Source organism: Monopterus albus, unplaced genomic scaffold (assembly GCF_001952655.1).
Source record: "Monopterus albus unplaced genomic scaffold, M_albus_1.0 scaffold19.1, whole genome shotgun sequence".
NCBI lineage: Eukaryota > Metazoa > Chordata > Actinopteri > Synbranchiformes > Synbranchidae > Monopterus > Monopterus albus.
The window spans coordinates 3335897-3359461 of record NW_018127899.1 but is presented as its reverse complement, the minus strand read 5'-3'; the positions used below and the strand labels follow the sequence as shown (position 1 = coordinate 3359461).

The 23565-nt window shown below is 42.3% G+C and overlaps 3 protein-coding genes across 6 annotated transcripts in view; all 3 read left to right on the top strand.

Annotated features, from left to right (window-relative positions):
- The window catches only part of LOC109956327 (RNA-binding Raly-like protein), a 36003-nt gene extending 28333 nt beyond the window's left edge, over positions 1 to 7670 (top strand). The window contains exons 5-8 of the mRNA XM_020593332.1: positions 171 to 284; positions 3426 to 3571; positions 4895 to 4946; positions 6156 to 7670. Of these exons, the coding sequence (XP_020448988.1) occupies positions 171 to 284; positions 3426 to 3571; positions 4895 to 4933 (299 nt within the window). The 3' untranslated portion in view covers positions 4934 to 4946; positions 6156 to 7670. The remainder of the gene's footprint in view (positions 1 to 170; positions 285 to 3425; positions 3572 to 4894; positions 4947 to 6155) is intronic.
- Positions 7671 to 8125: 455 nt separating this feature from the next.
- Positions 8126 to 10413, top strand: LOC109956376 (5-hydroxyisourate hydrolase-like). 4 transcript variants are annotated; one of them, XM_020593425.1, is made up of 4 exons: positions 8126 to 8232; positions 8686 to 8868; positions 8993 to 9128; positions 9955 to 10413. In XM_020593425.1, exons 1-4 carry the CDS (start codon positions 8195 to 8197, stop codon positions 10042 to 10044), a joined length of 447 nt encoding a protein of 148 aa, XP_020449081.1. In that variant the 5' UTR covers positions 8126 to 8194; the 3' UTR covers positions 10045 to 10413. The 4 variants fall into 4 exon arrangements, with proteins under 4 accessions (XP_020449081.1, XP_020449082.1, XP_020449083.1 ...); XM_020593426.1 differs by having other exon boundaries at positions 8150 to 8232; positions 8670 to 8868; XM_020593427.1 differs by having other exon boundaries at positions 8151 to 8232; positions 8729 to 8868.
- Positions 10414 to 11292: 879 nt separating this feature from the next.
- LOC109956377 (AFG3-like protein 1) lies at positions 11293 to 23386 on the top strand. Its single transcript, XM_020593429.1, has 16 exons — positions 11293 to 11649; positions 12215 to 12299; positions 13234 to 13328; positions 13570 to 13724; positions 14213 to 14279; positions 14825 to 14949; positions 15072 to 15342; positions 16000 to 16137; positions 16411 to 16564; positions 16637 to 16744; positions 17551 to 17676; positions 18099 to 18209; positions 18636 to 18751; positions 19592 to 19792; positions 20345 to 20539; positions 21392 to 23386. Exons 1-16 carry the CDS (start codon positions 11539 to 11541, stop codon positions 21617 to 21619), a joined length of 2286 nt encoding a protein of 761 aa, XP_020449085.1. The 5' UTR covers positions 11293 to 11538; the 3' UTR covers positions 21620 to 23386.
- The last annotated feature ends 179 nt before the right edge of the window (positions 23387 to 23565 follow it).

The following is a 23565-nucleotide window of genomic DNA, read 5'->3' as shown; positions in this document are numbered from 1 at the left end:
CCCCAGCTGGAGTGGGGAACAGCAGATTAGGCTGCGTTAGCAGCTTCCAGCTGTGAACAAAGAAACAGGGGTGGCCTCTCCTGAGTGCATTACTCTGTCCATATACTCTTGTCAATGCAGTGGCGTATACAGTATTCATATTATGGCCCTTCTCCTCTGTCTCTCTGCAGTGAAGATGGCGGAGCTTCTTGCCATAAAGAAGGAATTGACAATGATCAAGGTTCAGATCGACGGCCTGCTGGACTGTGTGGACAAGATGGACAGGCAGAGGAAGGACTGCTCAGGTAGAGACACCCTGTCCATTAGGGTGCCTTCATTTCATGGACACATGACAAATTAATACATGATGCATCTGTGTGGAAACCCAGGTTTGGGGGCAGACATTTCTTTTGTCAGCTTCTGTCTGGAATCGAGGCCATTGCTCCAAATATTTTACTCCACGTTTTGAAAGATTAAACTTCCATTACTGAAAACAACGTATTTGACCAAGACAAAGGTAGTGATAACAGGTGTTTAACCCCAGGAAGAACTTTGTCACTGTGTGCAAAGTCGGGGCACCAGCCCTCTACAACACACTGTAGATGGAAATGAAAAGATTGAGTTGTTTTTTGGGTTTGACTATGAATAGTTAATCCATTTAGTTTATATTTGATAGACAAATCATAAGAGCTCATCTGAACTGTTGACAGATGAAGAGGGGGTGATTTTGGATTGTAACTGGTTTTAATAAACCTGTAAGCCATGTCTGTGACATCAGAGACGGTGGACACTGACAGAGACCCCAGTGTTAGTAAAAGAACAGTATCAGCCTCATACATCAGTCTGATCCAGGTCCAATCCACCCAGAGAACAACTGAGTTCTAAACTGAAGTTTATTATTGCAAATGATCTGTGGGGGACTCGCACAGAGATGTGTGGCGATGCGGAGCGGCTCGGTGTGTTTACCATCAGATGTGATCCGCTATCACACTGCATCTGTGAGTAATGGTTCAATGACAGAACTGCCGCCAGTGGAGCGTGGATTATGACAGCGAGGTAAACAGCGATAAACAGCAGCCTCATAACCTTTCATAAGCTCCCCTTCAGTGCTCAGGAGTTATCTGGTCATCAACCGACCGTGTGTGTGTGTGTGTGTGTGTGCGTGTGGTGGTTTTATTTCTCTCTTGAAAGAGAAAAAAAATCCTTGCAAGGATAAAAAGATGAGGAAATGATCCAAAGTGACATGGTGATGTTCTTTACTTCTGTTTATTTGATACATTTCCAACACTAAAATTTAGAAGTCTGTTCGACGGTGTAGTGACAAGTTGCGGTCCTCGAGGAAAACCTCTGAGAGCCATAAGCTGCTGCTCCATGTCGGAAGCCCAGTCTGCACTGACCTAGTGATGTGCCTGTAGACATGGAGGGTAAGAGTGTGGAGGGGTTTTAGGTTATGTATGACCAGCATTTTGACTGGTTATGTTTCAGTGTGAAGTAGGTTGTTCCTGCTACTGGCTAGCAGGTCTTTGTCTTACCTATAAAGTCATTTTAAAAACTGTAGAATTCATTTTCACTGATGAAAGACACACTGCTCATTTACAAGAGAATGCGAAGCAGTCAAAAGTTTGGACACAGCTTCTCATTCAGTGTTTTTTTTTTGTTTTTGTTTCTACTGGTTTCTACATTATAGTTCAACACTGAAACCACAACTATGAAATAAATCAAATCAAATTTTATTTGTATAGCGCCAAATCACAACAAAAGTCATCTCAGGACACTTTACAAAGTAAGATCTAGACCTTACTGTTATCACTATTATTACATAAGGAAAACCCAACAAATCCCCCTTGAGCAAGCACTTGGCGACAGTGGGGAGGAAAAACTCCCTTTAACGGAAGAAACCTCCGACAGACCCCGGCTCTTGGTGGGCGGCCTTCTGCCTCGACCGGTTGGGGTGACTGGATAGAGGAGAGACAAAAGAAGAAAAGCAACAAGACACAACAATCAAACACTGATCAGGTCGATGTGGCTGGTGACTGCTCATCAGAGATGTAGAGCTCCAGGGCCAGGGCAACCTGCAGAAAGGTACAGGGACAGAGAGAGGACACACTATGGGGGAGAGGAGACACAAAGTTAGTAATGTGTAATGGTGGCATATAGAAGCATAGGGAGAGAGAGGAGATGACACAAGGGGTAGTGAGAAAAAGAATGTAAACAAAGCAAAGATGTATTGACATTTCAGCGTCTTTAAATGATCCACCTTTTGCCTTGACACTCTTCTCTCAGCCATCTCTGTGAGCTAGTCACCTGGGAAGCTTCCCCAGCAGGAGCGTGCCCTGTGGCCCAGCTCAGAGCGTCTCAGCTGGGTGCAGGCTGAGTGACTGTGGAGGACAGGCCCCCTGGCATAGGGAGATCCTGCTTGCTCACACAGCCCTCACACAACCTGGGGGTGTGTTTATGGGTCATGATGGTCCCACTAAGTGCAGACCAGATGGGGTGCTGTTTCACCACAGGTGGTGGCCATGCTGGTTACGTGTGCCTCGAATTCTGAATGAATCACCAACAGTGTGAACAGTAAAGCTCCCCCCCACCATCACACCTCCTGCTCCATGTGTCGTTCACCTTCCCTGTGTCTCACTGAGGCACCGCACAACCAACGATCTCTAGTGTGGACTCACCAGACCAATTCCTGCTGGTCTAATGTCCAGTCTTTGTGCCTCTGCTTCTTGCTGGTCTCCCTCAGCCACGGTTCAATAGCATCAGTTTGACCATGAAGGCCTGATTCACACAGAGTTCTTGACTGACCTTCTGTTGATTCTTCTTAGCTGAGCGTTTCTTGCCTTGATGTGGATTATTACAGCAGTTAAATATGGCTGTTTGCCACTACACAGCTGATGGGCTCACATACATTAAAATGGCAGGAAATTCCTCCAGACACATTCCAGGCGACTGCCCCATGATGAATGAGTATAGTATCAGGAAAGTAATCAATATGTATGTATCAGTCCTGTCAAATAAATCAAACTAAATTTTGCAAAACATTTTCCTTCCCTGAAGCATTCTAAATAACCACATGCCCTCTATCTTTTCTATGTGCAGTGGATCCGTGTGTCTCTAAAGCATATTCAGCTCTTTTTAAAATGATAATAATCCTTCTGAATGTGTTTACTTGTGTTCCACTGTAAACCCAGTAGTTCATCCTACTTACTTGTTCTTTATGATGAAATTCAATCAAACCAATAAAGCATCTGAGCCTTAACTGAACCAAAAATCCCATAAGTCCCAGTGACCTTTGTTAAACCTTGTTTGCAGTCTTAACAGACACGGGAGGTCGCCAATGGAAATACATTTCTTAAGTCTGCACTTTACTACTTGTAGCCAGTGGACTGGGACGTACCCAGTACCTACAGTAATGTCACCCTCTCTCCTAATGCTTGTGTGTGTGTCAGAGTGCCCTCAGAGCAGGGAGCCCAGTGTGTCGGACTCTCCTCACCATGGACTAATCAGCAGCCTGGAGAGAGAAAGTCCTGAACCAGGAGAGGCCAGCGAGGACGAGCCCCTGCAGTACCAGTACTACTACCCCCACAGCTACAGGGTAAATACATGCTACTGTACTACTACCACCCTCACTAACTCCCCCCATAGGTTAAATATGTAAGTATATTTGGATGCTGATACTTTGGTACTTTTACTTACACAACATTTTGCATGCAGGACTTTTACCTCTAATAGAGTATTTTTACCCTGGGATATTTCTGTTGTTACTTAACTAAGAACCTGAGTACTTGTTCCACTGCTGCCCCACAGGCTAAATGTGTCATCTTCCTACTGCTGCAACAACCACCACCCCACAGGACGCCTAACTATCCCACACACACTTCCCAGTAGCTACCCCTAACTACACCCGCACCTCACTGCGCCCTCTGCAGGCAGCTCCACTGTCCAGGGTAATGCACCACTGCCCTCTAGTGGACAACCAGTCCGCTCAGCACAGGGATGCAACTGATCTGCATCTCTGTTTATCATACATGTGTTACTCAGTTCATTCATTGATTTGGTTTATTTTATGTCATAAAATAGTTAAATCAATCAATCAAAGGGCAAAGTAACCTCCTCTACAGTCTCTGACCAACAGTCACTCAAAATTTTTCATTTACACAGAAAAGCAGAAAATCTTAACTGGGAGGCAAACCTATATTATTGCCAGACAAAATGGCTTAAATTATTAAAATAGTTGCTGATTTATCATTTACTTGTTTTAGCCTCAGGCAGAGATTTAAAAAGGACATGCACAGACAAGTAGTTGTGTTTGTGTTACTGGCAGTTTGGCTTCGGAAATAACTGAAACAGCTTCTTTAAAAGGAAGGAAGAGAGTATTGCTGTGAATTTAAGGGATACCATTAATCCGCCCCATCCACCCCTTCACTTGTACCCACTGTCATCAGAGTATCTGAGTCGAGCTGATGCAACTTTACATACCAGTCACAGTGCGTCTCGCTGGATGGCGTGTTTACGATCGCCTCGTGGGTCTTTTATTCACACCGGTGTGCAGCAGACCAGCTGAGCGAAGGAACGGTGCCTTCAGTCTTTCTGTTTCTTTACAGGGAAACATAATGATATAGAATTAGCCTGCAGGCTTCCTACCTGGCTGACAGAGCAGAGCTGCCTCATTAATCTGAGCGGAGGCAGGGAACAGACCGGCCCTTAATCTGCTGCATTGTTCCTCCGACAGGAGGAAGTTTGTGAATAAGTGTGTTAGTGATTACCATTTGTCTGTGTGCGTTAGTATGAACAGAGAATTTTAATGGTTTGTGGGGAGAAATGTGTGTGTGGAGCTGAGGCTGCGGTGATGAGGAGGAGGAGAGGGAAGGCAGGATGCATTAATGAAGGCTGACTGCAGTGTGTTTTCTGTTTCCAGATAAAGCAGCATCAGTCTGATCTGGAGGACGACCTGTGATGCTGCAGCTCAGGTATGAGACACTTTACTGCTGTTAGGCTATTAAAAAGTAAAACTGGTGTTACTGGCTTTTGTAAACACAGGGCAGTGACATGGTGGTGTCTGTTTACTGCCTGACTCCCCCACGCTGTCTGCAGTCGTCCCAAACCCACTGGGTCCTACTGACAGCTCACAGGGAAGTTGTAGTTTAACTTCACCACCACCTCTGGGTGGTCACTCAGCCAACCCACCACTTGTGTCCAGGCTGAAATATTGTACACAGATGTGGCAAGTAACTAAATACGTTTATTCAAGTACTGTACTGAAGTACAACTTTGAGGTACTGGTATTTTATTAGAGTACTTTCATTTTATGTTCCATTTACTTTTACTCCACTACCACGTAGAGGGAAATGGTTTACTTTTTATTGGCCTGAAACAGCTTGACAACTAGTGGATAAAATGTTTGTAAAGACGTTCATTGTACTCAGAAGATGAATTGTAATATATTTAGTGATCTCTTAACTTTTGATTTAGTGTCATCATCAGGGTAGTGCATGTAAGGAAGTTTGAGTGTATGAGAGTCTTTCAGCATCACACAGATGTACTGTATGTCAGAGTGCCCTTAAATGCAGCAGCAGTCTTGAAGACAGTCCTGGTCGCAATCATGTAACAGTAACATAACAAAAAACGGGGGAATTAACTATCTGCAGCATGTTTTTAAGTATCTGGAAGTTGCCCTCCATAGAGCCGTGAGATGAACTGAGACCAACAGCTTCTGTAAGCTTTGGAACACAGTCAACACTGATGTAAAGTGCTGTTTACACACTGGGAAGTTAATATCCGAGGGTTATTTGTGCATTAGGTTTCCAGTGCTACAAGAAGATACAATTTTCCCATGGACTTCTCCATTACTTTCTTGAAAACTTCAAAACTTTTTGTTCAGCTTCTTTGGTTGATGAGATGAATTTGTTTCTTTAACCATAAAACCTGGGTAGAATCTCTAAATGTGTTTCTGGTGGCCTTAGCTTTTAGTTAAAATTACTAAAAGCTAATCATAACAGAATATTACACTACATTTAACTGACATACTGTAGTTAAACTGCATTTAATATCAAATTTAAAAGGAATAGTTTGAACTGATGTGCTCTCTGACATGACTCTTCATATTTCGTAGACTCTGTTTGCATCCTGGAGATTCATTGATGTGTTGTTTCACGCTTCTCTTTCTGTTTGCTCTCCAGAATCAGAAGCTTGAACTGGATGGAAGACGCTTTGAAGAGGCATTGGCAACACGAGAACACTGAACCGAGTCTCCTCCACACCAGAATCTGCCCATCGCTGTCAGTTTGTTGTGTCTTCTCAGTTTTCCACTGACAACAAAATCATATGTGCTTGGCCTCCATGCTGTTGACACATGGAACATAACTACATGTCTGTGCTTTCATCAAGCACAGTATATCAGAGTTTTTGCAGAACTTTTGTTTCATATATTTTAGTCAGCTATTTTTGTTTTTTCCCTTTATTTTATGATTATAATTACACACTGTACACTTACAGTTATATAAACAAATTAGACATCCATACCTAAAAAGTCTTTTATCATCCTGTCAGATCTATGTTAATAAAGTTCGTGTGGCATCAGCTGGCAGCTGCTTGCCAATGTTGATTTCACTGGGCCTGTTGTTACGTGTGACCACATTATGGTTTAGTGTTAAGATTGGGGGAGCATGGCTTTATTCAATTAAAATCAATTTAGTTTTATTTGTATAGCGCCAAATCACAACAAAAGTCTCCTCAAGACTCTACAAAGTAAGGTCTAGACCTTCCTATTATTATTATTTATGAGATCCTGGTTAAATTATACTATTTAACTGGTTATAAAGTGAAATACGGACAATCTCTGATTAAAAAAAATTACCTAATTATATAAATGGAAGGTAAAAATTTTTCACCATGGAATGATAATATGAGTAAATGTAAACATTTGGTCCCATTTATAGCAGGCAGTTCAGTTTTATGGTTTGGTTTGCAGTAGCAGATAAAACGGTTAAAGTTAGCTTAGCTCAGTGTTTGAAATAGTTTGGTTTGGGTTAGTCAGTAGTTCAGTAGCTAAAACAGTTGGCTTTGCACAAGTTCAACTATCAGTTGGGCAGATAGAATAGCTTAGCAGCTTAAACAGTCTGCCTTCCCATTGTCCCATTCTGTGCTGCACACTAGCCTATTTTAATTAACCCTGTGCAAATACACATTGTGTAATATTTACTATGTTCCTTACTTTCAACACTAACTGTTTCGTCATTCCATCATAATTTACTTGGATTTTCGGCCACGATCACCAGATTTCTGGTGCCTGGTTTATGGAGAGCACGGCCACCAAACTGTTGCCAAGGTAAACACACACAGACTTTTCCTCTAGCGTCTTCACCAAGCCGGACAAACCCATGATGGACTGTAAATATGTCAGGAGCACTCATGTAAATTTTGTCAGTTCAGTTGTCAATTACACTTGAACTATTTATGTGTACACTAGTGGCTCTTTATACTTTACATTTCAAACTTCAAAAAATGGCGCTACAAATGTTTTATTAAATCCTGTGACTGAAGGTCATTTTGGAAATATGACGAGCTTCATTCAGTGTCACTGTAGTTTCTGCTATTGGTGCTTTTGTGTTTGTTCTCAGTGCTGAATTGAACTTATTTCAATGTGAGTGTAGTAAAGATATTTTTCATAAAATTGAGGTGTGGTTGGAGTTTTGTGTGCATAATAAAAGTTATGATTGTGTCATTTTTGTTTGTATTTAAGATTATTGTGGCATTATGATCGAATCCAATATTAAAAGTAATATATTTTGATGGTTCTTCCGTTCCTCTGCAAAGTGAAGTCAGAGGTTGGAAATAATCAAAACAGCCCTTGGAGGAGAGAAAGTGGAGCAGTGAAGCTTGGCTTTGTGTAGGTGACACTTTTGTGACATTTTTTTTTAGAACACGTCCAGCCTGTTTATCCTACTGTAAAAAGTTAAATTAAATAATGGAACTATAATTAAAGAACTTTCCACTGAGGCTGGTTACACAGAACCTTATCATGTATGAACAATCACAATCAAACAGCGACTCACATGTTTACTGGAGGAAAACTGCTCCCTCAACTGGTTTTAATGATTCATTGGTCCCAGGATGACCTTTGACCCCAATTCTGTTTGCCATGCATGCTGGGTAAAGTGTCTGAGCAGTGGGCGTGTGCAGAGCGGTTACAACTGGTTGCATAAGTTTTGGGACCTGAATGAACTTGCTGCAGCAGAGAGGCACCGTTGGACAGAGGTAAGTTTCCTCTGAAACTTACTGAGACATGAGGCTTCTGCTGCCTGCACTAATGCTCTTTAAGTTAGGTGCCACCAGAACGTCAGGGCTCTGCAGTTTTTACTTTTTGGTTTTTAATCTGCATGTGGCTGTTGTTGACTAGACAGTTTTCCTACACAAAAAAATGCTTCAGAGTTTCTCAGTCTTTGGGTTGGGACCCCTCTTGTGGTCCCTCTATATCCAGAAGAGGTCAAAAGAGATTTCAATGACCAATATACTGATATTTATTTATATTTTAAATGTAAAATCCATAAGCTGCCTTTAAGCTCCAAGAAGTAGAACGCATCAAAATGCCAGACTCACATTCACATGACAACTCTATGGGGGTCATGACATTTTGCAGTGTTTTAGTGTTGTTGCCATTACAGTGCAGTTACTTATAGTTTTTGTTACTTGAGGCTGTAACTGTGACAGAAATAAATCTTCTGGCAAAGCTGAGCCGTCAACTCCTCTGCAGTGGATCATGACAGCAGCAGAGTCTAGTCCTCTGACCACCCACGTGCTGAACACCGGAGACGGCGTCCCTGCGGCCAGGATGGCCCTCAGCCTCCATCGACTTGACTCCAGTATGATGATCTGGAACATGTTGAGTGTCGGGTAGGGTTCGAACCTGTGGTCGATCACTACACTGCTGCACCTGTAGAAAAGAAAACAGATTGCATCAGAATCTATGACTTTGTAGATGAGCTCTCCCTTCAACCCTTAAAACTGCTTTTTTTAGGACAACAAATGGAGATGGCCGCTGCTCAGGACTCATCAGTCGGGCAGCTTTCACCCCTGGCATGTACAAATTGCGTTTTGAGACCGGTTCATACTGGGAGAGTCTGGGTCAGAACTGCTTCTACCCCTATGTCGAGGTCAGTGGTGGAAGAAGTACTCAGGTACTTTACAGTAGCAATACCACAAGGTAAAATACTCTGTCACTGGTAAAGGTCCTGCATTCTAAATGTTATTTACGTAAAAGTGCAAAGGTAGCACCAAAAGTAGTATTCAATGTACTTTAAGTATCCAAATTACCAGTAGTGATTCTGCAGAACTCAGGATGTCAGTTTCAGATACAGTGTACGTCTTTAACAAAGTCTTAATGATGGGTACACAACCAGACAAAATTCAGATGATTTTATTTGGAGCTCATAGAAAGTATCATCTTAAAATATTTTTACTTGCAGGCAGTTTGATAAGCAAAAGCTCTGGTTGTCATTTATTGGACCCTCTGGCCTGAACAGACATTAGGTAGAGCAGCTGTGCTCCAACTGTGGAGGACAACAATCTAAGTGGACAATAAGACTGAAGTAGTACAAGATTTTACAAGTGAATCAAATAATCTAGTTGGTAAACAACTGGTATGTAAATGGAAAATAAAAATATTTGTTAAAAGCTTACAAATGAATATCAATCAGTTTCATTAGTTGCTTATGAAAACACGTGATGTGACCACTGCTCACCACAAGGTGTCGCCAAACCCGACACATCAGAGAGGATCTGCATGGAAGCATTTTAATGGTAGAATATCAGTGAAATGGCCTTGTTGCAACAGTAATGTGCATCATAGTATCTCAGAAATGAAAGACAACATGAGGGAGTGAAACAAGCCGCCCTGTGCAGCCTGCACTAATGCTCTTTAAGTTAGGTGCAAACAAGCAGCAGGTTTTCTCACCATCAGCGGCTTTGTGTGTGTTTCAGGTTGTGTTCAACATCAATGACCCAGAGCAGAGGTTTCACCTCCCTCTGCTGATGAGTCGCTTTTCTTACAGCACCTACAGAGGAAGCTGAGAAAGGACAAGTGGCTGCAGCTCCAATACCCTGAAGCCAGAGATGGAGAGTACTTCTGCTGTCACAGATTTATTGTACAAGTTGGAGTTATTTCAGACTTGGACCAGCCAGGTTAACTTTTGTTTTTTTCTTTTCATTTCTTTTTCTTTTTTTATATATTTGATCTCAATTGCTAATTTATTAACGACTGTTGAGTCTGAAATATTTGATTATAGAATAGTGTGTTTCATATTTATAAATGTACAGTTGATTTACATCATCATTATTATAGATGGACAACATAGACTTCACTGCTAATGATCAAGTGAAGTTCTTGTAACCTTAAAATCTGTTTAATATATTTTCCGTAAAACTAACTTTAAAAACTTGACAAACCTATTCAAAACTGTATTATTTGTAAGTGATTATGATAATAAACATTTTATAAAATTTGCCATCAGTATAAAGTCCTGAAAATACAGTTCAAAGTTGGTTTAATTTTTCTGTTTCACTTAATCATATTTGATAATTTCTTAATCATTTTGAAGCTGCTTTTCTTGGTCTTATATGATAGAAAATTAAAAATGTGGTTTTGGGTGGTCAAGGGGGAAAGTGCTCAGGCAAATTGTGAGGGATGTTAGATGTGAGTATTCATTTAAATCCCTTTAAAGTAAAATTCACTGCTGTTACTTTCTAAAATATGAATATTTGCTTTCTGTGATAGTGAACTCGACATTTTTAGGTTTGTGAAGGCAGACATAATATGCATTTTCATTGTTTTTGACATCTTGTACACTGAACAATCAAGTGATGATTCAAGAAAATAGGGTTTGGGGTTTCCTGTGTGTTAATTAGTGTACTTAACAAACAGAAAGAACATGGTAGCTATTTAACAAAACAACTTTAAAACAGACAATTACACATTTTTAAAAATGGTCTTAAAACTACACAGTTACTCTACATGACAATGGAGGACCTGTTAAAGTCCTCCATTCCTCCAATTCCTTCCATTTGAGATGAATCAAATGATGTAAACACAGATAATATGGAGTAAACCTGGGTGTTTTGGGGCCCTTGAGGGTCTAGCACTGAGCCCTTTTCCAGGTCAAGGTTTGAAGGTTGGTGATCCAACCTCTGAAATACGTACCTGGAATAACCTGGAATAGCCTATCAGAGGGAAGGTAAACTGTGAGGACGCACTGCTGGCCGTTCAGATGCCTGAATGTAATAACGTCTTTAAACAAGTTAAATTCTTTCACAAGTGTCCAGTTACTAGCATATCTTCCTCTGTAGTAAAGAGGATTTTTTTTCTGACTCACTTAATTTTAGAATTAATAAATGTTTTTCTTTTCGCAATAACTTTAGACAGGTGCTTTTACATATGCCTCCCTTTAGCATTTCACGTTCATGTTGCTCAATAACACTTAGCTTAGCGGTTATATGATGAAGTTCACGGGTAGATAATAAACAGAAAGGTGTTGTGTTTTGACTAAAAGCCCGGACAGCACACGGAGGATGTCTCAGGTGCTGAGGCGTCTCTCGGCGGCCGCATTGTTTGTCTGCCGTGCTGGAGGAGCCCGAGCAGCACGGGTCTTCACAACTGTACACCGGAGCTCCGCTGCCTTGGTAAGTGAAGTGGAGGTTTTTTGGAGTATTTGTTATGTAAAGAATGTCTAAAAGTTAGATGTCCGTGAGTGATTTAATGATCCAAATTTCCTCTTCACGTGACTTGGAAGTTGGACTAAGTTAAGACTTAAACATTTGGTTTGTGTCACGGTTATCTAGCTAGCCTGACAACGTGCTACATCCAGCTGCAAAATTCTTCAGTTCTTGGGTTGTTCGGCTACCCACAGGATAGCATACCCTCTAAAACTCAAGTAAAGATATCTTTGTCCTTTTTATAATCTGTTTTTTAATTCGGCATAAATCCCATCCACCGAAAAGTATCTACTGCAACTAAATTTAGACGTATTATATGTGGACCACACAGCAGTAACTTTAGCTAGTTAGCGTTATCAGACCTTGGGAATGACACTTGGGGGGGGGTTCTAGATACATTTGATATTCATGTAACAAAGTCGTTTCCGACGATACATTTGACTGTCAGTCATGTAAACTAGAATCATCAGCTGTTTTTCCTCAGGCCTTCTCAGGTTGTGGTTGTCTATATGGGTTCTGTTGTCTTTTCCAGAACGCTTATGGGACTCCAGCAACCTTCCTGTCCTGTCACAGATTCCAGTCAGCTCAGCAACGACTGTGCTCCACGGCACCCAAAGGTGAGAGCTGCAGGGTGGAGGGTGTGCACAGCAACCCCAGCAGAGTACAGTGCATGATAGCGAGGCTGTCATTGGATGCAGGGTGTCTGAACATCCTAATTCAGTCTTACAAGGTGTTCAAATTGAGTTTTAAAATGTAAGGCCATAAAATATTTTCATAATTCTCATTTTATGGTCAGAAATTTTGAGATGATAAAACATCAGCTCATTGTGGATTTAAATATAGAACCTGTTTTCTTCTCCTGCTATTGTGGCCTATGTTATGTTTGGTTCACTTCTCCACACATTTGGGATTTTCCTGTACTGATGATGCTAAGATAAATCATATCCATATTATTATCATGATTGATATGGCTCCAGTATTTTCACAGTTCCTGTGTGATTTCACCTTTTCCCTTTGATGTAAATTGTTATGGTTTTTACCTGCATTCACCATGCTCATGCTTAAATGTTGTTTTCAGTCAGGTCAGCAGGTACATGCACTTGTATTTATTTTCAGACAGCAGCAGAAACAACAACTGGAAGCATAATTAAATTAAACTGGTCAAATTTCATTGTAAAGGGAAACACGTTTTCTTACTGTGCATATGACAAACACGTTAAACCTTTGAAATAAACTGCTGTGACATTTAAGATGGTAAATAAATAAGCCAACTGAGAGGTGTGACCAAAGGTGGTCAGTGTAGACATTATTTGTGTGGAGGCTGCAGAATGTTGCACTCCTTTTTTTATGTTATTTTGCAGGTTTTGGTGTCTGTGCAACTGGATTAATAGTGTAAAACAGCAGAACTGGCAAAAAATAATATATTTATAAATGTATATTTTTTTCTTTTTGAAAGCAAAACAGGAAAATTTGTAACAAAACAGGAACCAGAGAGTAAGGCCTGTTTGGTCTGACACAAGTGTAGTACAACCAATAATATGTGAGTTTCAGATGGACGAGGAGGAGATCGAGGAAGGCCGGGTGTCCACAAGAGAGGAGGAGGAGGAGGAGGAGGAGAAAAGGACTGGTGGAGTCGAATGCAAAAGGTTTGTGACACTAAAAGACAAATGTTTTTTGTACACTTTTTTTTACTAACATAATTTCATATAGTTGTGATGTCTTCAGTATTCATCTAGAATGTACAAAATAAAAGAAAGAAACAAAAACTGGTTCTATATCTTAAGTGGGAACCAAGATGTCTCCTGTCTTTGCCTACCGTTTGCAGCCCAGTAAAGGTCCCCGTCAGCTAAATGTTTGCTTACCTGTTCACCTCTCTGCTGCCTTCAGGGTGACTTCCCCTGGGATGAGAAGGATTTCCGTTACATGGCGGTGACTGTGGCCGGAGTCAGTTCAGTTCTGCTCTACTTGTACTTCAGAGACAGTGGCAGAGAGATCAGCTGGAAGGAGTTTGTCCACCGCTATCTGGCCAGAGGCATGGTGAGGCTAATTTCACCTTAAAACAACCCAGGTGGCTGTGTTGGTGGGGGAGTGTTGTTCCATTTCCTGATGTCATGATGTCTAGTTGGAGGAACAGAGTTCTGTTTAAAGACACAGCCCGCTGCTCTATAATCCTCCCAGACAGGATCGTACAACTCTGGAAAGTTATCATGACAGAAACATGTTTATCTTTGGTCCTGTAGATCTCGAGGTAAACAACAGAACTATGGTGTTCACATTACAAAGTCATCCACCAGGGATGTGCATTGCTTTGCTGGATGTTGTCACGTTGCAGAAAAAGATGAACCAGATTTTTGTTCCTTGCCAACACAGCGTTGTTGAAAATGTGGTTCTGTAGCGAGTGTTTACATTAGTCACTGAAATAAAATTAAACAAGTACATATTTAATCAAGTTCATCATTTGCAAAGACTATAAATTATGCAAAAATATTTTAGACCTGTCTTTTCTTGTTTTCTTCCTGTCCAGGTGGAGCGGCTGGAGGGTTGTCAACAAACAGTATGTCAGGGTCATTTTGGTGCCAGGAGCCGACACTGACACGGTGAGGGACGGTTTTTATCAAATTTTTAGTTGATTTGTACATTTGTGTTATTATTTGTATCATTTTGCAAAAGACAGACCAACAGTAACAAATGGAAGGACAAACCTGTGTTGTCCTTTCATTTGTTACCTGTCTGAATGTAACATCAGAGGCTCTGAAAATGTGAAGTATTTCTTTATAACATTACTCTAAAACCAAATTTAAGGCATTATTAAATATTTAACTGTCAAAAGCTAATCTGCTGCACCAGGACAAGGTAGGTGTGGCTCAATCAGATTGATTCAAATGTTACTGATTCCTGACTGAAGTACATATCTGAGCCCTGCCCACTTCACAAATTGGAGAAAAGTAAAAAAAAAAAAATAAAAAAAAAATAGACATTTCCAATGTGAAATAACCACAGTAATTCTACACTTTGGCAGAAAACCTGTGATTATGTTGCATCCTATCACCCAGAAGCTGAGGGAGAAAATAATTAAACTCTTAAAATGAAGCCATAAATGTAATCAGTAGTGTGATGTTCTGGCTCTTTCTGTGGCCTCCAGCGCTACGTCTGGTTCAACATCGGCAGCGTCGACACATTTGAGAGGAACCTGGAGATAGCGAATGTGGAGCTCAACCTTGAGCCGTTGCACCGAGCCACTGTCATCTACAGTAACGAGAGTGACGGGTGGGTTTAACAGACAAACACGTTTCTAGTCCTGTAAAGGTTTCAAAGAAATATTTCTATATTTGGGGAGATGCCTTAAACACCAGCAGGATATGAAGCGAGGTCCTTCTCTGTTCTCCCAGCTCTCTCCTGATGAGCATAATTTCCACCCTGCTGCTGACTGGTTTCCTGCTCTTCGCCGTGCGAAGAGGACCAATGGGAATAGGTCTTGGTGGCAGGAGGGGCGGGCCCTTCAGCATGAGTGAGACCACGGCCAAAATGATGAAGAACAACATCGATGTGAAATTCAAGGATGTGGCTGGCTGCGAGGAAGCCAAGCTGGAGATCCTGGAGTTTGTCAACTTCCTGAATAACCCGCAGCAGTACCACGACCTTGGAGCCAAGATCCCCAAGGTAAATAGAAAACACACAGGGCATCAGGGCACTGCTGCAGTGTCCTGACAGAAGCAGAGACTTTAATAAAGTGTAAATTTTTTTTTTATTTATTTCGTTGGCAACAGAACCACCTGTGACCAATCACAGCGCAGCTTGCTGTAAGTGCTTAGTGCACCTGTCAGATTCATTTATTAAAGTGGCGTATATATGTTTCACCTCTGACATACGGCCAAGTGCCATTCTGGGTTGACTGGGTCATTGTAATTGCCCCTCTGCCTCTTTGAGTGCTGTGGCATCAGCAGCGGCTCCTCAGATTGTCCCACTGACAGTTTCAGCCTTTGCACCAAACAGTGAAACTTTCCAAGTTGCCTTTTTATCAGTATAGGATGCACTTCTTGTGTTTAGCAGAACCAGCACCTGCAGGTCATCGTCGCTTGATGTGGATTTTGGTAGTGTGACCTTTTAGAACTTCACTTTCCATATTCGTGTTATGTTTGGTTTGAATGTAGGTGGTTCATTTACATTGCCTCTGAAAAAAAATCATTATTTCGTTTTGTTTATTTGTGTTGCTCTGTATGTGAAAAGACCTTACTCTTATTTATCATTAACCAAACAATGTAGTAGTGTTAAATTTGGTGGGTGACTTGTGCTACACCATGTTGTGTGGTATCCCAGGGGGCTGTGCTGTCTGGTCCACCTGGGACGGGGAAGACTCTGTTGGCCAAAGCCACAGCCGGAGAGGCCAACGTCCCCTTCATTACCGTCAATGGCTCCGAGTTCCTGGAGATGTTTGTTGGCGTTGGTCCGGCTCGGGTGAGTGAAGGAAACCAGATCAGGCGTGTGTTGGTCCAGAGGCCTGTGGGGGACGTTTGGTCATGACCAGTAACCCTCAGTACTGCGTTGGAGATAAACTGTAGTAGCCATTTGTCCAGATCAAAACTGTCAGTAACACCAACTGTCTAGCAAACAGCTCAACATAAACAATGAATAAGATTCTTCTTCAGTTTCTCCAAAAACTGGTTTGTGTGGATCATGTAGGAGAACTGTCATGTTGTAGTGAAGCTGAAGGGTCTCTGTCCTCCTAAGGTGAGGGACATGTTTGCCATGGCGAGGAAGAATGCCCCTTGCATCCTCTTCATCGATGAGATTGATGCTGTGGGGAGGAAGAGAGGGGGAGGGAACTTTGGTGGTCAGAGTGAGCAGGAGAACACCCTGAACCAGCTGCTGGTGGAGATGGACGGTAGGCTGCGGGACACATCTGAGTCCTCAGGTTTGCTCTGATGTTTGAGGCATTAATTATCTGTGTTTGCAGGTTTTAACACGGCCACCAACGTGGTGGTCCTGGCTGGAACCAACAGACCTGACATCCTGGACCCTGCTCTGATGAGACCGGGCCGCTTTGACAGACAGATCTACATCGGTAGAGTCCAACGCACTCAGCTGATCACTGCTGTCTTTGTTCTCTGACTCACATACTGACACGAGGGCTGCTTGTACTGGACCACATTATATTCAGAGGTGTGTCTGTGTTTTTGTCCTCCCCAGCTACATACATCGCTACATACAGCGTCAGAATATTAGGAACACCTCTGAATATGATGTAGTCCAGGACAAGATCACCTTTAACATAATAAACAAATATCTGAATCTATACATTTGACAATTTCACCAAAAACTGAAACATTTTGAGCTTAACGTGGAAGTCTGGCACTGAGGTGCATACAGGTGTACCTGTTGACCAGCCCACTGCTGTTGACTCTGAAGAAACAGAGGTTCTCAGGAAACTTCAGATGTTTTTGTTTCTTTCCACATTAAGTAACTGATTCATAAATACCCTTTATTACTACTACTACTCCCAGCTAATTAGCACTAACAAGGCTACTAAGAAGAAACAGGAGGGTTCTCTGCCTCACAATAAATGTGTAAGTAGTAGTCCTCCATGGAACTATCTTGGTGTGAAGCCAATGAATAAATCACGTCCCTGCGAAATGGAAGGAGACGTTATAACTGGCCCAATGGCCAGAGCTCTTTGACATCATCGACAGCATTATCAATAGTTCTGGTGTTTTGTTTGCCACTGTTGAGAGGCTAACTAATCCCCCAACACCATCAGGCCCTGATCACTTATCTCAAAGTAGGTGTAATGAGTTTGCATCTTTTTTTTAAGTGAAAAAAAATCAAAAACAAATTAAGAGTTTAAGTTTGTCTTTCCTTCTCTCCTCTCAGGTCCTCCAGACATTAAAGGCAGGGCGTCCATCTTTAAAGTCCACCTACGACCGATCAAAGTGGACCCCAGCCTGGACAAAGACGCTCTTGCCAGGAAGATGGCCGCCGCAACACCAGGATTCACTGGTAGGTCACGGCTACATAAGCTGTCACAGTTTTTTTTGTGTTCACGAAACACATAGGAGAAGTGAAAACAGCAGTTTAGTTGATCAGTAGCTGTGGATGCTCGGTGTTTGTCATGTGACATCAGCAGAGAAACAGACATTACTTTCTATCTGTTTACTCTTCACTGTTATGTTAAACCTAAAGATACAAAACTCTGTTAGTTGGAAATAGTTTGGATTTAAAACCAAGTGAACATGAAACATTAGATGTTCAGCAGTTCACCTCCTGCCAGTAGCTGGGCCCCTGGGTGAGAAAGGGGGAACTGGAATGAACAGAAAGCATCAGCATCAGTTTGAGGCGCTGGTACCTGCAGCAGTTTGTCAGCCGAAACCAATGTGTTGTCAGTATTCTGAACTGTGTTTTTTCCACTGTGAACCTGTCAGGAGCTGACATCGCTAACGTCTGCAACGAGGCAGCTCTGATCGCCGCCAGACACCTGGACCCAGCCGTGAACGGCAGACATTTTGAGCAGGCCATCGACCGGGTCATTGGAGGTCAGCCACGTCCTGGACTGCAGCCTCTCTCTTTGTGACCACTCTCGTGTCAAATGTGTTACTTTCATCAGTTCAGAGAAAAATTACACTGGTCGACAGTTTTTCTTCTTCTTCTTGTGTTGATTTTCAAATAGAAATTAGGGAAATGATTGACACATCAAGAAATGATTGGCTATAGTTTTGACAAAAAGTCATTTTTCAGAAAAATTCAGACCCTGCCAGTGTCGTATGTTACAACCCAGAGCCGTTGACAGTCGTAGACACTGGCCCAGTATCAGATTGTTTTTGGTTGTAGACCATAATATGTTGTAAAATAATATCACACCAGTGCATTTATCATCTGTTTGGTTTTGTTGGATATCTGTTTATTTGTTGGTCTCAGACCTGTGTGTGTGTGTGTGTGTGTGTGTGTGTGTTCGTGTTCAGGTCTGGAGAAGAAGACTCAGGTTCTGCAGCCCACAGAGAAGAAGACTGTAGCGTACCACGAGGCCGGACACGCCGTTGTGGGCTGGTTCCTGCAACACGCCGACCCACTGCTGAAGGTGCACCGACGCACACACTGACACACACTCTGATCCATATGTGTTACAGCACGTCTGAGCTTGTTGCTGTGGTGTGTTTGTGTTGTCATCTGGACCAAACCAGTCTTTGTGTGGAATTTAATCTCAACAGTGAATAACTCCGAGTACACACTTAAAGAGCGCAGTTCCTCCTACTTATACTCTGCTGTTATTCATCAACCCTGTTTCTCATTTGAACAACTGGATTATCCAGATCAGCTTCATCATTATTTGACACAATGTTTAAGAAATTTTTTCCAAACCTAGTTACTTTTAGAGCATCATCTGAAGGGACTGCTCTTCATCAGGGAATCAAAGAAGTAACCTGGATTTCTAATTTTAAGAAATTTCATTCAAAAATTTCATTTAGTTTTTACTACGTGACTGAATATGTTTGAAATTTTAAACGTGTCTTTTGAACAAGTTGGAGCCCAGGGAGAGCAGCAGCCACTGTGGGCTGGTTAAAAACTATGAAAAATGGAGGATCTCATAATTATGACTGAATATCCCATTATGGTTTTGAGTTTGTTTTTATAATCCTGGGGTTCGAATGCTTCAGAAGTTGCCTGAAAATGGACAGGTTTTAAAGAATTCTTTAGCGTCCCAGTGATGCGGTGACGGCCGTCAGTACATCCAGCAGTGCACAGCAACACCAGCCTGGTTAGAGCTCATTTGGTGTAGTTGGTGTTCCAAAAACAAAGACTGGCTAAAGAGCAGAGCTGCTTTAGATCTGGTTTAGCACACAACCAGTGTGTCTTACCAGTCTGATACAGGGAGACAAACAGTCTCTGACAGTTGTGTGTTCTTGTTGTGTGCGTTCAGGTGTCGATCATCCCGCGGGGGAAGGGTCTGGGCTACGCTCAGTACCTGCCCAGAGAGCAGTACCTGTACAGCCGAGAGCAGCTGTTCGACAGGATGTGTATGATGCTGGGAGGCCGTGTGGCCGAGCACGTCTTCTTAGGCCGGATCACCACCGGAGCCCAGGACGACCTGAAGAAGGTCACGCAGTCGGCCTATGCTCAGGTACAGCACGCACACCTGAGGGTCGGGGTTTAGTGCAGATAGAAAAAAATCTGGACTCATGATTCTTGGTTCGACACACATGAAGACTGGAGAACAGATCACCTACACACCAGCAGTATATCTGTGATATTCTGCTGGATGAAGGACGTCTCTCAGAGCTCATCTCAAACTCCAGAGAAATCTCTCCCTGTGCTCATCTAGCATTGTTGGCTATGCTCCCCCTTGTAAGGCTAAAACAATTCAGCCATTAAATTATTTTCCTACAATCAGAACGGACAACTGATGGTTGTAAGGTGGGCTCTGTGAGACAGGTTCACCTGGACAGGGTCCACATGTCTGACACTTGTTTTGTTGCTGTTGTGGGCCACACATCCAAACTGACTTGCACTTTAAGAGAAATAAATGTATGACAAGTATAATGAGCATCGATCTATCAATGTTCTTGTTGTTCTAAATATAACTCAGCACCGGTGTGACCCTTTTGGTGACAGGATGGTCGGACAGTTTAAAGAGCATCTGATGTTTTGTTGTGATGTTCTCTTTGATTATCAGGTGGTGCAGTTTGGGATGAGTGAGAAGGTGGGCCAGGTGTCGTTCGACCTGCCCCGGCAGGGCGAGATGGTCATAGAGAAACCATATAGTGAGGAGACGGCTGAGCTGATTGACAAGGAGGTCCGAGAGCTGGTGGAGAGGGCGTACGCCCACACGCTGCAGCTCATTGAGGACAAGAAGGACCTGGTGGAGATGGTGAGTCTCGTGGCTGTTTCACTACTTTTATTTCACAGCTGCACGTACGCTATTTGATCAGAAAGGTTTGTTTTGATGAACGTTAGCTTGTTCTCTTTCTACCTTACAACAGTAAAGAGGCGTCTTCTATGTCTTAACATTTTGCTTGTGAACTACTGATCCAGGAATTTGCTCCAGTGTTTTCAGACATGTACCGGTCCAGGCTGTCTCTGTCCTGTTCTCTTTCTTCTTCGTTTTCAGACTGCACTGAAGTTTCTTGCCGTCTTGAATATTCGAATACTAAAACTAAAAACTGATTATCTATCCAGTGAATGAGTAGTTGAGTATTTGGATCCAGTCCTAAACAAATGAAAACATTGTCTTGCTGTCACTGCTGATTTTCTGTTGTGTGACCATTGTGACTGCGAGCTGGTTTGTACAGCGTGTAGACTTGTGAGCACAAAGAATTCAGTGTTGAACCACAACAGCTGTTTGGTCGGTGTGGATATGGTGTTTGTTTCAGCACATATGATTCACAAGATGGAAAGATAATATTTTTATGCAGATGTTTGTTGAAAAAGATGCAGCTGTTTGACCTGACCTGACCTCGGAGCTGCAGGTTTCACTGTTTCACTAAATGGCTCCTGGAGCAAGGAGTCTTTTTTCTTTTTCAGGACAGGTATTTTATGTTTCGACAAACTAAATCAAATCAAATTTTATTTGTATAGCGCCAAATCACAAAGTAAAGGTCTAGACATTATTATTATTATTATTATTATTACAGAGGGAAAACCCAACAAATCCCCCTTGAGCAGCACTTGGCAACAGTGGGGAGGAATGACTACCAGAATTCACTTGTGATGTTGTCCTCAGGTGGGGAAGCGTCTCCTGGAGAAGGAAGTCCTGGATAAGGCGGACATGCTGGAGCTGCTGGGCCCACGGCCGTTCAAGGAGAAGTCCACATATGAGGAGTTTGTGGAGGGCACGGGGAGTTTCGAGGAGGACACGAGTCTACCAGAGGGCCTCCGAGACTGGAACCAGGAGAGAGAAGGGGAGGCCGAGGAGACGAGCCCCACTCTGGACAGACAGCAGGCTGTGTAGAGCTGACGTGTCAGATAACAATGAGCAACACTTCACATCCCAACTGCAAAAAACTAATTGGTGCTGACTGAGTTTTACAGAGCCTGGAAGGTCTGTTAGCAGGTCAATTCATGTCCTCATTGACTTTGGTTTTCTCTAGTTGTATGTACCAGGGTGAAGTAAGGGGGTAAAACATGTTAATATAACAGGAGGAGTTGGACAGAGATGAGTTCTGTTAGTGACTGATTCATCAGAGGGTTCAGTCAGTCATATTCCTCCAAAGAACCTCCAGGCTCTGTATAACTGTTTGTCACAAGTTTGCTCCACATTGCCTTAAAACTGGTCAGGCAGGAGACCAGAGAGCAGCTTTTAATATTCCTGAACAGTGTGTGAATGATGAGCATTCACACACTGTGAACAGACTGATTTATGGTTTTATTTTAGACAAAGGGGGTTCTGCTCACTGACTAATTCATGGAAATGTATTAATATGCAATCATGTTGATTTAAAGGAAAAGTCCCCTAAAACACCATTAGTGTTGACTTTGATTCCTGCAGCTCTGCCTTGTCAGGTTTCCACTGACTATAAACAAGGCATCTGGAACTTGCTCCATGAAACCTAATTTATTTATACATTTTATTTAAGTAGCTGGACAGTGAAAGATGAATCGGCTGTTTTCTTACTTTATGCAAAGCTCCAGTGTGAAGGCATTTTGAATTTAAACCAAATGTGTTTGGTCACAGGACGGAACTTTAAATATTTATGTTCCTCATGTGACCGTCTAGGAAAGCACAGTGTGGACTGAGGAGCAGATGGAGATGTGACCTAGAACTAGAAAGACCAGTAGCTGTAGGGTGATGTTCTCTGTTACCACACATCACTGTCATTAGTCCAGTTGTGCAGCAGGTGGCAACCTCACGGTTTGTGATCCCAGCAGGAGGCTTTGACTGATGCAGCAGCTCAACCTGAACCTGGAGTCATATGCAGCTGATGGGTAAAAACACTGAGCTGAAGCCCAGTGAACACCACACACACACTGTCAGTCGACGCCTCTTCTACGGAAACTGGTGACCTCACATGTTACTGTGGAAAGGTGAAGTGATCACAACTTGTTACAGCAGGGACTGTGACTGGCCTCAACTACTAATTGTTATATTGAAAAATCAATATTTGAAATTTTGACTTCACAAATTAAATCTGCCAATATCTGCTATTTTTCTGCTGATTTTAGAATCTTCTGTAGAGATTTGGGAAATGTCAGGCAAAGCACTACTGTGACATCACAGCTCTGTCCGTCAGTGTCATCAGGAAGAAACCATTTGTACGCTGACTTTTGAAATTGTGAGACTTTTCTGTGATGTAACATATTTTTTAAACTGCTCAGTATATCCTGGAACCTGTCTGGTTGTTTTCTGTCTGTGAATCAGATCTGCTGTTCAGGGACCTGGTGCTTAACAAGAAATCCACACGTACCAACGGGCTGAAGTGAACATGTCTTTGTTTGGTTCAGATTCAGGAGAGTTGTTACATGTACTGAAGTCAAGATGACAGAAGATATGAGAATCCTATAGGACCTCCTCCAGCTGACAGTGTGGAATATTAACTTATTCAAAAAGTGAGTGCGGAAACAGGTTTGTGCCAGTGATCTGTTGTACAGGTTTGTGTGTGAGCTTATGGACTTTTGTCACATTTATGTAAGCAGAGCTTTGTAAGAGAGGGTAGGGATGTTCAACTTTTGACCAATCAGCATCTTTAGAGCCAGTGCAGGTGGCTCTGAAGATGCCGACTGGTCGGAAGTTGAACATCCCTACCCTCTCTTACAAAGCTCTGCTTACATAAATGTGACAAAAGTCCATAAGCTCACAGTAGTAAATGTCAAAAAACTAAGCAAGCACAGTGTGTGAACATGTTTGTAAGCCTGAGGTTACAATGATTTTTGTCTCAGACAGTTTTACAGGTTTTACAC